At 44.2% G+C, this 15,000-nt stretch overlaps 2 protein-coding genes and 6 non-coding genes across 8 annotated transcripts; all 8 read left to right on the forward strand.

Moving 5' to 3' along the window:
* The first annotated feature begins 504 nt into the window (after positions 1 to 504).
* trnaa-ugc (transfer RNA alanine (anticodon UGC)) lies at positions 505 to 576 on the forward strand. Its single transcript has one exon. It is a non-coding gene; the product is annotated as a tRNA-Ala (tRNA).
* A 520-nt stretch (positions 577 to 1,096) lies between these two features.
* On the forward strand, positions 1,097 to 1,168 carry trnaa-cgc (transfer RNA alanine (anticodon CGC)). The gene has a single exon. It is a non-coding gene; the product is annotated as a tRNA-Ala (tRNA).
* Positions 1,169 to 1,724: 556 nt separating this feature from the next.
* Positions 1,725 to 1,796, forward strand: trnaa-ugc (transfer RNA alanine (anticodon UGC)). Its single transcript has one exon. It is a non-coding gene; the product is annotated as a tRNA-Ala (tRNA).
* Positions 1,797 to 2,275: 479 nt separating this feature from the next.
* On the forward strand, positions 2,276 to 2,347 carry trnaa-ugc (transfer RNA alanine (anticodon UGC)). Its single transcript has one exon. It is a non-coding gene; the product is annotated as a tRNA-Ala (tRNA).
* A 507-nt stretch (positions 2,348 to 2,854) lies between these two features.
* Positions 2,855 to 2,926, forward strand: trnaa-cgc (transfer RNA alanine (anticodon CGC)). Its single transcript has one exon. It is a non-coding gene; the product is annotated as a tRNA-Ala (tRNA).
* A 659-nt stretch (positions 2,927 to 3,585) lies between these two features.
* Positions 3,586 to 3,657, forward strand: trnaa-ugc (transfer RNA alanine (anticodon UGC)). Its single transcript has one exon. It is a non-coding gene; the product is annotated as a tRNA-Ala (tRNA).
* Positions 3,658 to 5,754: 2,097 nt separating this feature from the next.
* On the forward strand, positions 5,755 to 8,341 carry LOC135246212 (mucin-3B-like; the record flags this gene model as incomplete). Its single annotated transcript, XM_064319735.1, has 4 exons — positions 5,755 to 6,091; positions 6,548 to 6,862; positions 7,174 to 7,428; positions 7,950 to 8,341. Coding segments are annotated over exons 1-4 (999 nt in total), but the record flags the coding sequence as incomplete, so codon positions are not given.
* A 4,432-nt stretch (positions 8,342 to 12,773) lies between these two features.
* Positions 12,774 to 14,779, forward strand: LOC135246211 (acyl-coenzyme A thioesterase 3-like). The gene has a single exon (XM_064319734.1). The coding sequence runs from the start codon at positions 13,357 to 13,359 to the stop codon at positions 13,960 to 13,962; it is 606 nt and encodes a 201-aa protein (XP_064175804.1). The 5' UTR covers positions 12,774 to 13,356; the 3' UTR covers positions 13,963 to 14,779.
* The last annotated feature ends 221 nt before the right edge of the window (positions 14,780 to 15,000 follow it).

Here is a 15,000-nt window from a genome sequence, read left to right on the forward strand (position 1 = left end):
GGAAATCCATAAAATAATCACCTTATTCACTTACTTTAAGGCAGAAATGTCCAGTCTTATCTGAAAGGGGCTGTTGTGAGTGCAGTGTAGACACCTGGTTCTACTTACCAAGGTATTAAGACCGTTTTAGTTAATTAGTTGAATCAGTGCTGTAGTGTTGTAGAGCTGGGCTAAAGAAAAAACTTGCACCCACACTGGCCCTCTTTAGATAAGCTTGGACACCCATGCTTTATGGCAGTGTTTCCCAACCCTGGTCCTGGGGAACAACTGTGTTTGCTGGTTTTTCTTCTAGTTTTTTAAAATTAGATACCAACAGCGCATTTTTTGACTTAAGAGAATGACTATGACAGAAGCCTGCGTATACAGAGGTACCCAATACCTGCTTACACCCGCTCATTGCTGCTTCCGGGTGTATATGTGTATGTATGTATATATGTGTATATGTATATATATTGTTCGTTGCCTGTGAATGGAAAATGTTTTGCTCAAGAGGACATGATGGGTGGGGATGTAGCTCAGTGGTAGAGCGCATGCTTTGCATGTATGAGGTCCTGGGTTCAATCCCCACCATCTCCAAGAGCTGCTTTTTTGCTGCCCTTCTCTTGTCTCCATGAAATGGAATAGTTTCTAGGCACCATAAAGGACCATAATGGCTGCCATTAGCCGATGAAGTTTAAAATGGGACCTGCAACAACATAGGTGATAACTACCAGGTAGTCCTCTTGAAATTAAATTTGGTTTTCATGTTTAAGGGTGGCTCCCCAATATATAGCTGTAGGTATATTCAAATCTATGAATAGGGGGCACTACAAAATCAAAAACTATCTCAGAAGCCAAATGAAAGAACAAAATGAAAGCAAGCACACACGATCTGGGTACTCATGTTATTTGAAATATTAAGTTTGGCAGGAATTCATCAAATTACAATAAAAAACATCTTCCTTTACCATTACCATCACCTCTTCTGCCTGGAAATCCATAAAATAATAATATAACTTTAACGTCTGAAACCCACTCATTGCTGTTTGCGGGTGCATTGATATCATTTTTTCACTGCCTGTGAATGGATTGCATCCCCATTGACCCTGCATGTGTGGGGGATGTAGCTCAGTGGTAGAGCGCATGCTTCGCATGTATGAGGTCCTGGGTTCAATCCCCAGCATCTCCAACAGCTTTAATTTGCCCCTCCCCCAAGATTTGGATATTATACAGCCTTATGGCTTTGTGCTTTACCTCTCACCTCTAATAGCTATATGTGCTCTTTAAAAAAATCCCATATTCTCATCCCAGATGTGTAAACCGGTCAGACCCACTTATATTTCATTTACTGTGTGGTCTGTACTATATGGCAAATAATTCCAACTGAAAAATAGATTCAATCACAAACTGACATCCGTTGGCTCTCATTCGCTCAGAGTGTGGAAACCTGAAGCCATCTGTGTGAAATGAATGGAGTTCACTGACAGCAAATGGCAAAAAGCCAAACCTCTGTTGTGCTGAAGTTTAACCACACAATTATGGTGGAAGCCATATTCAGCCACCTTAACTGATTAAGAGATTGACTATGACAGAAGCCTGCGTATACAGAGGTACCCAGTACCTGCTTACACCCGCTCATTGCTGCTTCCGGGTGTATATGTGTATGTATGTATATATATGTATGTATATATATTGTTCGTTGCCTGTGAATGGAAAATGTTTTGCTCAATAGGAGATGATGGGTAGGGGATGTAGCTCAGTGGTAGAGCGCATGCTTTGCATGTATGAGGTCCAGGGTTCGATCCCCTGCATCTCCAGTGATGCTTTAGTTTGCCCCCTCCCATGATGTTATTTAAGGCTTCGTGCTTTACCTCAGTCACCACTGCCTCTGCTGCCTGGAAGTCCATAAAATAATCACCTTATTCTCTTACTTTAAGGCAGGAATGTCCAGTCTTATCTGAAAGGGGCTGGCGTGAGTGCAGTGTAGAGACCTGGTTCTACTTACCAAGGTATTAAGACCGTTTTAGTTAATTAGTTGAATCAGCACTGTAGTGTTGTAGAGCTGGGCTAAAGAAAAAACTTGCACCCACACTGGCCCTCTTTAGATAAGCTTGGACACCCATGCTTTACGCCAGTGTCTCCCAACCCTGGTCCTGGGGAACAACTGTGTTTGCTGGTTTTTCTTCTAAATTTTTTAAATTAGATACTAATAGCGCATTTTTTGACTTTTTAAAATTTATATATTGTGCATTGCCTGTAAATGGAAAATGTTTTGCTCACCAGCAGATGATGGGGTGGCGATGTAGCTCAGTGGTAGAGCACATGCTTTGCATGTATGAGTTCCTGGGTTCAATCCCCACCATCTCCAAGTGCTGCTTTTCTGCTGCGCTTCTCTTGTCTCCATACAATGGAACAGTTTCTAGGCACCATAAAGGACCATAATGGCTGCCATTAGCCAATGAAGTTTAAAATGGGACCTGCGATAACTACCAGGTAGTCCTATTGAAATTAAATTTTGTATTCATGTTTAAGGGTGGCTCCCCAATATATAGCTGTAGGTATATTCAAATCTATGAATAGGGGGCACTACAAAATCAAAAACTATCTCAGAAGCCAAATGAAAGAACAAAATGAAAGCAAGCACACACAATCTGGGTACTCATGTTATTTGAAATATTAAGTTTGGCAGGAATTCATCAAATTACAATAAAAACATCTTCCTTTACCATTACCATCACCTCTTCTGCCTGGAAATCCATAAAATAATAATATAACTTTAACGTCTGAAACCCACTCATTGCTGTTTGTGGGTGCATTGATATAATTTTTTCACTGCCTGTGAATGGATTGCATCCCCATTGACCCTCCATGTGTGGGGGATGTAGCTCAGTGGTAGAGTGCATGCTTCGCATGTATGAGGTCCTGGGTTCAATCCCCAGCATCTCCAACAGCTTTAATTTGCCCCTCCCCCAAGATTTGGATATTATACAGCCTTACGGCTTTGTGCTTTACCTCTCACCTCTTATATATACTCACATATACTTATATATACCCACTTATATTTCATTTACTGTGTGGTTTGTACTATATGGCAATTAATTCCAACTGAAAAATAGATTCAATCACAAACTGACATCCGTTGTCTCTCATTCGCTCAGAGTGTGGAAACCTGAAGCCATCTGTGTGAAATGAATGGAGTTCACTGACAGCAAATGGCAAAAAGCCAAACCTCTGTTGTGCTGAAGTTTAACCACACAATTATGGTGGAAGCCATATTCAGCCACCTTAACTGATTAAGAGATTGACTATGACAGAAGCCTGCGTATACAGAGGTACCCAGTACCCGCTTACACCCGCTCATTGCTGCTTCCGGGTGTATATGTGTATGTATGTATATACATGTATATATAATATATATATATATATATATATATATAATATATATATATATATATATATATATATATATAATATATATATATATATATATATATATATATATATATATATATATATATATATATATATATATATATATGTATATATATATATATTGTTCGTTGCCTGTGAATGGAAAATGTTTTGCTCAATAGGACTTAATGGGTAGGGGATGTAGCTCAGTGGTAGAGCGCATGCTTTGCATGTATGAGGTCCAGGGTTCGATCCCCTGCATCTCCAGTGCTGCTTTTCTGCAGTGCTCCTCCACTCTAATGCAGTGGAATAGATCCTGGGTATAAATGAGGAGCACCATCAGGGAACATTGACTCTCAGCTCTTTTCTGCCTTGGTGGTGTGATAGCACAGCTGCTGCAGTATCTGTTCCAGTGCAGAGGTAGATTACACTACACTAGTAAACCTTGGCCAATCAGTACCCAATAAGAGGTAAGTGATATGCAGGAGCTAACCACAGCACCACTGGGTAATCGTGAATATCCCCATGCACACACCTTATTGACACCCACGATGCTTCCACCAATGCCTTGAGCCAAACCAAACTTTGGTGAATTATGGTTTGTTTACACCCTGAATCCAGCAAAGCCTGTCCTGTACCCCCTTGAATCCATACCGGTATCGGGACATCCCCTCCTGACCACGTACAAAAGTGCATACCATGGTCATTGGACAACTACAATACACAGGTTCGATAAGGTACAATACTCATTTTGTACAGCTATTTATAGCCAAGAGCACAGTTCAGTTCACGCAGTGAACATTATTCTGACCTAACTTATGCCAAGCCAAACTAGGGAGAAGAACAAGCTACAATATTAGGACAAATACAAATTACTGAAAAGTGCTGGAATGGGGGTACATGTAACATGAGTGTCATGAAAGAGGGGATTTAATGTGAAATTATTCACAGAGTGGTGGCAGTTAGTCCAGGTATAGTCTGAAGAGATGCGTCTTCAGACCACGGCAGAGATGGGTAGTGAGGGAGAGGTTCGAAGAGGGACGGGGAGTTCGTTCCACCGCTGGGGAGCTAGGGTGGAGAAGCTCCGTGATCCCTTTACTCGAGTGGGAGGGGGTGCAGGGCACCCTGCTGCCGCAGAGCAGAGTGGTCGAGCAGGGGTATAGAACTGAATCATGTCCTGTAAGTAGACGGGGGCCGTCCTGTTGGCTGCAGTGTAAGCGAGGGTCAGGGAACCTGATCCTGGCAGCGACCGGTAATGGCCGTCCTGCCCAGGCGCTTGAGGAGATCTCTGAGTGTCCGGCGCTGCAAGCACTGAGACTGGGGACTGTGGGGGGATAAGGTAGGGAGAGGAGGCGGGGGCAGGTGCCGGTGAACGAGGTAGGAGGGCGCTGAGGTGATCCTCCGCCAGGGCAACGGCAGCATCCAGCGAGTTTGTGTCTATGGCAGCGCATCCAGTGAGCAGTGGCTGTCAGCAGGCTTAGCACAAACTGCTCAAGCATTACATGACATTATGTAACATTACATTACATTACATTACGTTACGTTACATTACATTACATTACATTATGTTACATTACATTAAATTACATTACATTATGTTACATTACATTAAATTACATTACATTACGTTACCTTACATTACATTACGTGCATCTAGCAGACGCTCTTATCCAGAGTGACTTACGCAAGTTTTTAACAGCATGGATTCATTGTAATGTCAAGATGAGTGTGCAGTAGATATACTCTGCCCATAATGGGAACTATATGTAAATTGCATAGGTGTTACTTGTATGGATGAACAGAGGATGAAAAACACGCCCTGTTTTAGCTTTACCAGTGGAGAGCAGTGGAGCCACAGTCAGCCCTTGCTCGGTACATATTCGATCTGATACCGAAGTGAAACCTTTTTTTGTGAATACATTTATAATTCAAAAAATGTGTTATTTTGGTTGATTCCATAGAATCATTGATAAAGTACAATATTTTCAACTAACATTGTACTTTATCAATGATTCTATGGAATCAACCAAAATAACACATTTTTTGAATTATAAATGTATTCACAAAAAAAGGTTTCACTTCGGTATCAGATCGAATATGTACCGAGCAAGGGCTGACTGTGGCTCCACTGCTCTCCACTGGTAAAGCTAAAACAGGGCGTGTTTTTCATTTGTTCTCTTTCTCATTTCCGTTGTTTCTGTTGTAATATGGATAGTGGTCATATAATAACAAAAAAGCTAATATATAATATATGATGAGTAATATACAAAGCAGTCACTTTACAATGGACATGTATTAACAAGTATAAATGTATAGATCTAGAATGCTTTTACAAAACGTTTAAACTCACTTGCTCTTTAAGCTTGGAGTTTACATATAAAGTCCATAATGGTCATTCTCAGCTATGCAATACTGTGGTGATATGCACAGAAACTGAAATACAAACAGGAGGTAGTCAACCACACTGCAGCCTCTGCAATCTTCACGTGAGATAAACTTCCTGTGTGAAGTTTGTGAGCTAGCACAAGTTGAGAAAGGAAAATAACTCAACCCACACAGAGCCTTTTATTTTAAAGCCCCCCTACCACACACACACACACACACACACACACACACACACCTTAACTGCTACAGAGGAAGTCACTGATCTCTCTCATACTGAAAATGCTCGTCCTGTTGGTGTCCACACTGCTGTCCTCAGGTACAGTGCACTTCATCTATTTATAATGTGCATTTATATAATAGGTCACTTACTTCTTATTTTGTGTGGTTCATACCTCTTTATCACCTTTGTCACCTGCAAAGCAACACTTGCTTCCATCTTTTTGATTTCTGTCTATAGGCACTTTTATTTGGTTGGTATTTTATACTTAGTAAAGATTCATTAGCATATTTTTCTGCTCTCTCATGCCAACGAACAGCATTTACGTCCAGAAGGGATTATTAGTGCCGTGCCCTGTTGAAGATACTGGATTCTTAAATTTGGTCAACTCCAGGAGCATTGAATAGGCACTGGCATAACAGGAATAGAACATAATGTGCAATAATATCTTGTAACTGTATGCTTGCATTTAATGGTATAATGTGTGGCATATAGTATCTGCAGAACAGCGTTTGATTGAAAGTTTTTAAATGTACATTTTCTGTTTCTTTCCAGTTTCCAGAGCTGAGGAGTCTTTGTTTGTGCGTGAGGGAGGCTCTGTTCGTCTGGATGTGCAGGGATATGAAGAATTACAGTTTCTCGAGTTTCTGTGGACTGTTAATGGCACTACAGCTGTACTGGGATACATTCTTCAGTCTAAATATCTGGAAACATTTGGAGATTATAAAACCAGGACAGAATTTGATGAGAAGAACTTCTCTCTGCTGCTGAAGAACATGCAGGAGAGACACAGTGGAATCTACACAGCAACGACAATTAACCATAAAGGACAACAAAGCAATGTTGCTACCTACAGGGTCACAGTTCAAGGTAGGAATAATACAGTTTTACAGTCTGTGCTGTAAACAGACAAACAAATGGGTGCAGGAAAGATATGGGTGTAGAATAGATCAACATTAATGCATTTAAATAACAGTGTAATTCTGTAGATAAATGTGACTTCTGAGATTATCATGAGATTATATTACATGACGTGATTTCTGAGATTATTATAACATGATAACATTTGAAATATACAGGATCATTATGACATAACATGATATGATGTAGGAGATCCCTATGAGTCTATATGATGGAATGTGCCACAGCTTTAGCCCTGTGGATTGGTTGTTGTTTTGCAGAGGCCCCGCCCACACCCCAGGTGGAAGTGGCGTTACTCTCCTCTGCTGGAGGGTTCTGTAACATGTCAGTGAACTGCTCTGCTAAAGACACCTGGGCCAGCTACACCTGTGACCACGCCCACTGCACACAGGTAGCAAATACAACCTCACTGACAGGAGTCAACATCACCGCTACGGCAACCAACGGGACCGTCCACTGCCACAGCAGTAACCGGGTCGACACAGAGACGCGGTCAGAATCCACAAAGGACCTCTGTAAGTCATGTAGTCTGTCTGTGGATAATGCCTGCAAGTCTGTTTGCAAATATTGTGTCTGTATACATTTATCTGTCTGACATGTGTATATGCTTCCCATGCATCTGTGGTTCTGTCAGTTGTTTTTTTATATTTAAGGCTGTAGGCAGTAGTGTTCACCATGGGATATGATTGTAGTGCTTATTCTTTGTAATGTTTCCTGCTTGTGTTTGTGTATGAATGTATTTGTGTGTATGAATGATTGAGAGTGCATGAGTGTGTACATGTGTGTTTTAACGTGTGTATGCAAAAATGTGTGTGTGTTCTTGTGTGTGTGCATATATGTTTGTGTGTAGCATCAGTTGTCTCTGTGGGGTATTGTGTCATTTCTTGCTGATTCAGTTTTGTCCTGTAACACCTCCTCTCACTGAGTGTGTGTGTGTGTGCACGTGTGAGTGCTTATTTGTTCATTTGCATGTGTGATAGTGTGTAACAGTAGCTGTCTCTGTGGGGTCCTGTGTGATGTTATTTATTTCCTGTAGGTCCAGTTCCTCCAGTAACACCATCTCCTGGTCTCTCGCTGTGTGCACTAAAGTCAGTGCTGTTCTCCCTGGTTCTGGTTGCCATGGTTTCGGCTGTCATTGCAGTTAATGTCAGAGAGAGGTGCTGCAGGTCAGTCATGGTCATTCCTGTGTTTACATATCTCATCAGCAGTGAGCTTGAATCTGACACACTCAGTGACATCTTTAAAAAACACTCTACCCCTCTACCACACACTCACACACTCCACCACACTCTACCCTCTCTCACACACTCACACACTCCACCACACTCTACCCTCTCTCACACACTCACACTCTCCACCACTCTACCCCTCTCTCACACACTCCACCACACTCTACCCTCTCTCACACACTCCACCACTCTACCCCTCTCTCACACACTCCACCACACTCTACCCCTCTCTCACCACACCACCACACTCTACCCCTCCTCACTACACACTCCACCACACTCTACCCCTCTCCTCACCACCCACACACACTCTACCCTCTCTCACACACTCACCACACTCACCCTCTCACACTACCACAAACACTCCACCCTCTCCCCTCTACACGCTCCCACACTCTACCCCCTCACACACTCACACACGCACCACTCTACCCTCTCTCACACACTCACCACACTCTACCCCCTGCTCACCACTCACACCTCCACACACTCTACCCCTCTCTCACACACCACACCTCCACCCTTCACCTTACCCCTCTCTCACACACTCCACCACTCTACCCTCTCCACACACCACACTCACCCTCCTCACACACTCCACCACTACCCCTCTCTCACACACTCCACCACACTCTACCCTCTCACACTCACCACTCCACCACTCTCCCTCCACACACTCCCACACTCTACCCCTCTCTCACACACCACCACTCCCCCCTCTCACTCCCACACTACCCACTCCACCACTCACACACCCTCTCTCACACACTCACACCACTCCACACCACCTCCACACTCACCCACTACCCTCTCACACACTCCACCACTCTACCCCTACCTCACCACACTCCTACACACTCCACCACACTCTACCCTCTCATCACCTCACACCTCACCACACTCTACCCCTCTCTCACCACCACCACACCACACTCTAACCCTCTCTCACACACTCACACTCTCACACCACACTCTACCCCTCCACATCACACACCTCCACCACTCTACCCACCACCTCTACCTCCCACCACTCACACACTCTCCACCCTCACATCCACCCCCACTCTACCCTCTCACACCTCCACACACTCTACCCTCTCTCACACACTCCACCACCTCTACCCCCCTCACCTCACACACTCCACCACACTCTACCCCTACACTACCCCCACACACCACCACACACCACACATCCTACCCCTCTCCACACACTCCCACACTCTACCCCCTCACCTCACACTCACCACACTCTACCCTCTCTCACACACTCACACACTCCACCACTCTACCCCTCTCTCACACACTCACACTACTCCACACACTCTACCCTCTCTCACACACCCTCCCCACACCTACCCCTCTCTCACACCACACTCCACACACTCTACCCCTCTCTCACACACTCACACCTCCACACTCTAACCCCTCTCTCACCCACCTCACCACACTCTACCCTCTCCTCACACTCCACCACACTCTACCCCTCTCCACACACTCCCACCACACTCTACCCCTCTCTCACACACTCCACACCTACCCCCTCACACTCCACCACCTACCCCTCTCACACACTCCACCACTCTACCCCTCTCTCACACACCTCCCCACACTCTACCCCTCTCACACACTCACACACTCCACCACTCTACCCCTCTCTCACACACTCACACACTCCACACACTCTACCCCTCTCTCCACATCCCTCCACCACACTCTACCCCCTCTACACCCACTCCCTACACTCACACCCCACACTCTACCCCTCTCCACACCACCACATCTACCCCACACACTCCCACTCCACCACTCTACCCCTCTCTCACACACTCCCACACTCTACCCCCCTCTCACACACTCCCACACTCTACCCCTCTCTCACACACTCCACCACACTCTACCCCTCCTCACACTCCACACTCCCCACTCTACCCTCTCACACACTCCACCACCACTCTACCCTCTCCCCTCACACACTCCACCACTCTACCCCTCTCTCACACACTCACACTCCACCACACTCTACCCCTCTCTCACACACTCCACCACACTCTACCCCTCTCTCACACTCACACACTCCACCACACTCTACCCCTCTCTCACACTCACACACTCCACCACACTCTACCCCTCTCTCACACAACTCTCCACCACTCTACCCCTCTCTCACACACTCCCACACTCTATCCCCTCTCACACACTCACCCACACTCTACCCCTCTCTCACACTCACACACTCCACACACTCTACCCCTCTCTCACACACTCACACTCTCCACCACTCTACCCCTCTCTCACACACTCCCACACTCTACCCCTCTCTCACACACTCCACCACACTCTACCCCTCTCTCACACACTCCACCACACTCTACCCCTCTCTCACACACTCACACACTCCACCACACTCTACCCCTCACTCACACTCTACCGCACACACACACACTCTACTCCTCTCTCACACTCTACCGCACACACACACTCTACACTTCTCTCACACTCTACCGCTCTCTCACACTCTACCGCACACTCACACACTCTACCGCACACACACTCTACCACTCTCTCACACACTCTACCGCTCACACACTCTACCCCTCGCTCACACACTCTACCGCTCTCTCACACACTCTACCGCTCTTTAACATACACACACTCTACCCCTCTCTCACGCACTCACACACTCACACACTCTACCCCTCTCTCACACACTCTACCGCTCTCTAACACACACACACACACACACACACACACTCTACCCCTCTCTCTCACACTCTACCACACACTCACACACTCTACCTCACACTCACTACCACGAAGTTGCTGCACACTGTGCTGGCACAGTCAATAACCTCTTTAAAACATCAAAAAGGACTGACAAACTCAACTGCTACCAATTTGAAAAATGTCAAACGGTTCACTGTCACACTGTATTGCACACTCATACACTACACCACACACTCCCACACTGTAATGCACTGAGTTGTTTCTTGTGAATTTTGGATATGGTTCTGGGGCTAAAGTTCTTTATTTCTGTTGTTTTTTCAGAGATCACTAAGGACTGAGAGGACTGAGCATAAATCTGTTGGGGAAGGGGAGGGGGGAAAATCGGCTGTTTGTGGGCGTGTCACCTATTTTTGACAGACAGTTGTGTTCGTTAAATGTTGACCGGGTTTAATATCGTGTTTCATATTCATTGTCCTGTTTGAATAAAATCATTATATCACATCAGATTGGTTACCGCGACGCGGCGAGGGGGTCAAAGTTGAATTTTTGCCATCTCCACTGCGGCCTCGCCGCTCCCGCCGCGCCGCCGGCAATCCCAAAATGCCTCTGAAAAATGTTAATAAGCTGCTTAGCTAGGCTGTCTAATGTCTAGCTATAGTGAGTAACAACAAACAATAACAAACAAAAACATCTTCCTAATGTATTAGTTGCAAGTTGTTCGTTTCTACCAGCCACCTAGCTAGCTGACCAGATGTAACTCTGAAGGCGTTATCTAGCTAATTAGCCAGACAATGTTTTTGTTGTTGGTTGTTACTCACTAGCTAGATATTAAACAGCCTAGCTAGGCAGCTGACTAACATCTTTCAGATCTAGGTTACTGCAAAATGATTTTTATTCAGACAGGACAATGAATATGAAACACGATATTAAACCAGAGACTGTAAAAAGTATTAAACCCGGTCAACATTTAACGAACACAACTGTCTGTAAAAAATAGGTGACACGCCCACAAACAGCCGATTGTGGGGACGGGGCGCGGCGATAGACGGCCGTCGCTGCGTAGCCTATAGTGTGGCTTCACCGTCACGTTCGGAGACAGTAAATGAAGTGATTGAAACTTACTGCTGCTTGCTGCCTACTTTATTCATTCGACATACATAACAACTGTTTAGCTGCAATAATTAAATGCACACTTTCTGGATCCGATGCAGACTATATGTAATGAATTCGTGCGCACGAATGACTAAATAGTGGGCATGACTTAATTAACTCCTGGGCACGAATTACTAAATCGTCGGCACGCTTTAGTAAGTAGTGCGCACAAGTTTATAATAAAAAAAAATGTATGTCCCTTTAGGGGCTCCATATGTGCCTCGTGGAGGATATGCACATGAAGGGCCCAGTAGGTTTTAGGTTTAGGTTTTTTTTTATTCGCACCAAAACAATAAAAACTTAGACATTACAGGATCTAACTATTTGTCTTGTGTTTTAAAAAAAAAATCGGCTCTTCAGACATGCGAGTCGGCTCCCAACGTTCACTTAAAAGAGCCGGCTCAAAGAGCCGAAAATGGGGGAACAACAAAAGGTGCCGTCATTTCTAAACGGTTCATCCGATATGGATGAAAATACCCTCAAATTAAAGCTGACAGTCTGCACTTCAACCTCCCTGTATCCTTTCAAACTCAAAGTGTTAGAGTACAGAACCAAAATAACAAAAAATGTGTCACTGTCCAATTAATTATGGTGCTCACTATATGAAAGAAAAGTTCAATGCAGATACAAAGGATCATTCATAGAAATTAAAAGCATAAAACTGCTAAATTAATAAACTCATATAAAACAAGCTATTTATGACAGATAAAATACACTTAAAGGTTATAAATATTTACCTTGTTGTGGTTGATGTAAATTAAGAACTGTTCCTCAGATTAGATCGTCTACCATGATTTAAACCGGTGAACGTCAGTTGGCTACCTTGTTAGAAGCTGACAGGTATTAAAACTAAGATAACTGCCTAGCTAAATTCTGTATAAGTTGCGTAAGTCGCTCTGGATAAGAGCGTCTGCTAAATGCCTTTAATGTAATGAGACAAGTTAATGGAGAGGTTTATAATTCACTCTTAATTGTCAGCACTTATCTTTCTTTGCAGGTTTAAATTAATTTAGCTTTATGTACCCGGTGGACCTGAAAGATGGTTGGGACTCACTTCTTTAAATTGTAAAAATCCAAAACAAAATTTCTAACATTTTGAGGGAAAAAAAACTTTTCCATCGGGGATTCTCGAATCATCTGGCCACCCTGTGTTGAACAGACTTTCGTTTTTCTTTGTTTTTGTGACTGTGCTGTGCGTCTGCGTCACGGTTCGCCCGTTTAGGCTGTACAAAGGTCACCAGCACGGGTTCAGTTTTCAGGTCAGTGCGGCAGTCAGACTATCTGGAATATCGAGCGATGTGACACTTGCTCGGTATTGTAGGCTACGTCCGTTCCACGATGCTTATGTTTGTCGGTTTTAAAATGGCTTTTGCCGTGAGGAAACCCGGTTCTGCGTGCTTTACTCATGCAGCGCGGCGCTTTGTGAACACCAGCAATGGACTCACTTCTACCCCGGTAAAATTTAATATAAAACCAGACAAAAAGTGTTTATTTGACACTCCTGTGCATATAAAAGTGGAAGGTTTGCGCCCGAAACAGCAAGTTATTTTCCGAGCAACACTGACGGACGAGAAACAGGATAAGTTTGTGTCTAGCGCTCATTTTGAGGCGGACACTGGAGGTGTGCTCGATCTGAGTAAATCTGCGGCTCGTGGGGGAGACTACGTCGGGGTTCATCCCATGGGATTCATGTGGGCTATGAAACCTCAGACAGAGCTGGGAAGGTTGTTCAGAAAAGATGTGACTTCACCCTTCAAAGTGCACCTTTCCGTGCACGAGAAAACAGCCTCCGGTAGCGAAGAGCCGATGATAGCTTCTTGCATTCACGAGCGAGGGTTCATTGGGGACGGGGTGCAAAAGATCCCGGTGAGAGAGGGACGGATTCGAGCAACTCTATTTCTACCGCCCGGTAAGTGTGAGAAAGGGGGTAGGCTAGTGTTTTGAAAACTTTCTACTTAAGTTAAGAACGTACGTACACATGTTACGTTGCAAACATAAATCTATACATATTAACTATATACCCAAACATATGATCTATAAAAGTATACATATAAACAAACGTTTCGTGGTTGCAAATAACTTGGCTGACATTGGCTAATTCCAAGTTGCGGGTCGCACTCAAAGTACGTCACACTTGCGACGTCAAACTATAAACAAACAGACGTCGACGTCACAGATCTTCTGTGATACCCGTGCATATTTAACTAGACAGGCAAGCACGCCTTCTGCGAGCCTGAGCTTGCGACGACCCGCAAGTAACCCTGTGCTGCGCATGTTCAGTGCAGAACATTGGAGCTCCCATCGAAGTGAATGGGGAATGTCAGACTTCTGAAAGCAACCTAGAACTTCCTCGATAGTATTTTGAAAACAGATTAACGATCGTTACACTTAATATGAGAAGCAGATTGTGAAAATATGTAATAAAATGTGTACAAATAAAATGTGTACATTTTTAATAAATATTTCCCCAAAACGTCTGGACCAAAACGACCATTGTTTTGAAAACTGCAACTCCTGTTGAAATGTATGATCACAGAAATTGACAGATGAGGTTTTTTTTTTTGGTTGTTAGGTCACCTTGGTTTTCTACATTGAACTCAGTGGAGGGCAAACTCTTGACCCATAGAGGAAGTTCCCCATTCTTTCATGATTTCATGGAGACGTGCACTCTGCTAATTTGTGAAAATAGATGTCATTCTTACATAACTCCTTCATGTTAAAATGATAAATCAAAGGCATGCTATGCAGAATATTATATATTTAGAATATATACAAGTGCTACGGCGTATCTACGGTATATAAATGCTTTACGTACTTTCGCCAAATTCATTCATGCACCTTTACCGGTGTTTGTTATTCTAAAATGTGTTTGGGGCATATCTGGGAATGGCACTCTTTTCTGTGTGGGGAGGGGCAGGCGGGGCTACACACCCTGTGGTTTGGGATCAGATTTCAGTGGAGTGGTTGTTGCTATTCCAAACT

Source organism: Anguilla rostrata, unplaced genomic scaffold (assembly GCF_018555375.3).
Source record: "Anguilla rostrata isolate EN2019 unplaced genomic scaffold, ASM1855537v3 scaf0064, whole genome shotgun sequence".
Lineage (NCBI taxonomy): Eukaryota > Metazoa > Chordata > Actinopteri > Anguilliformes > Anguillidae > Anguilla > Anguilla rostrata.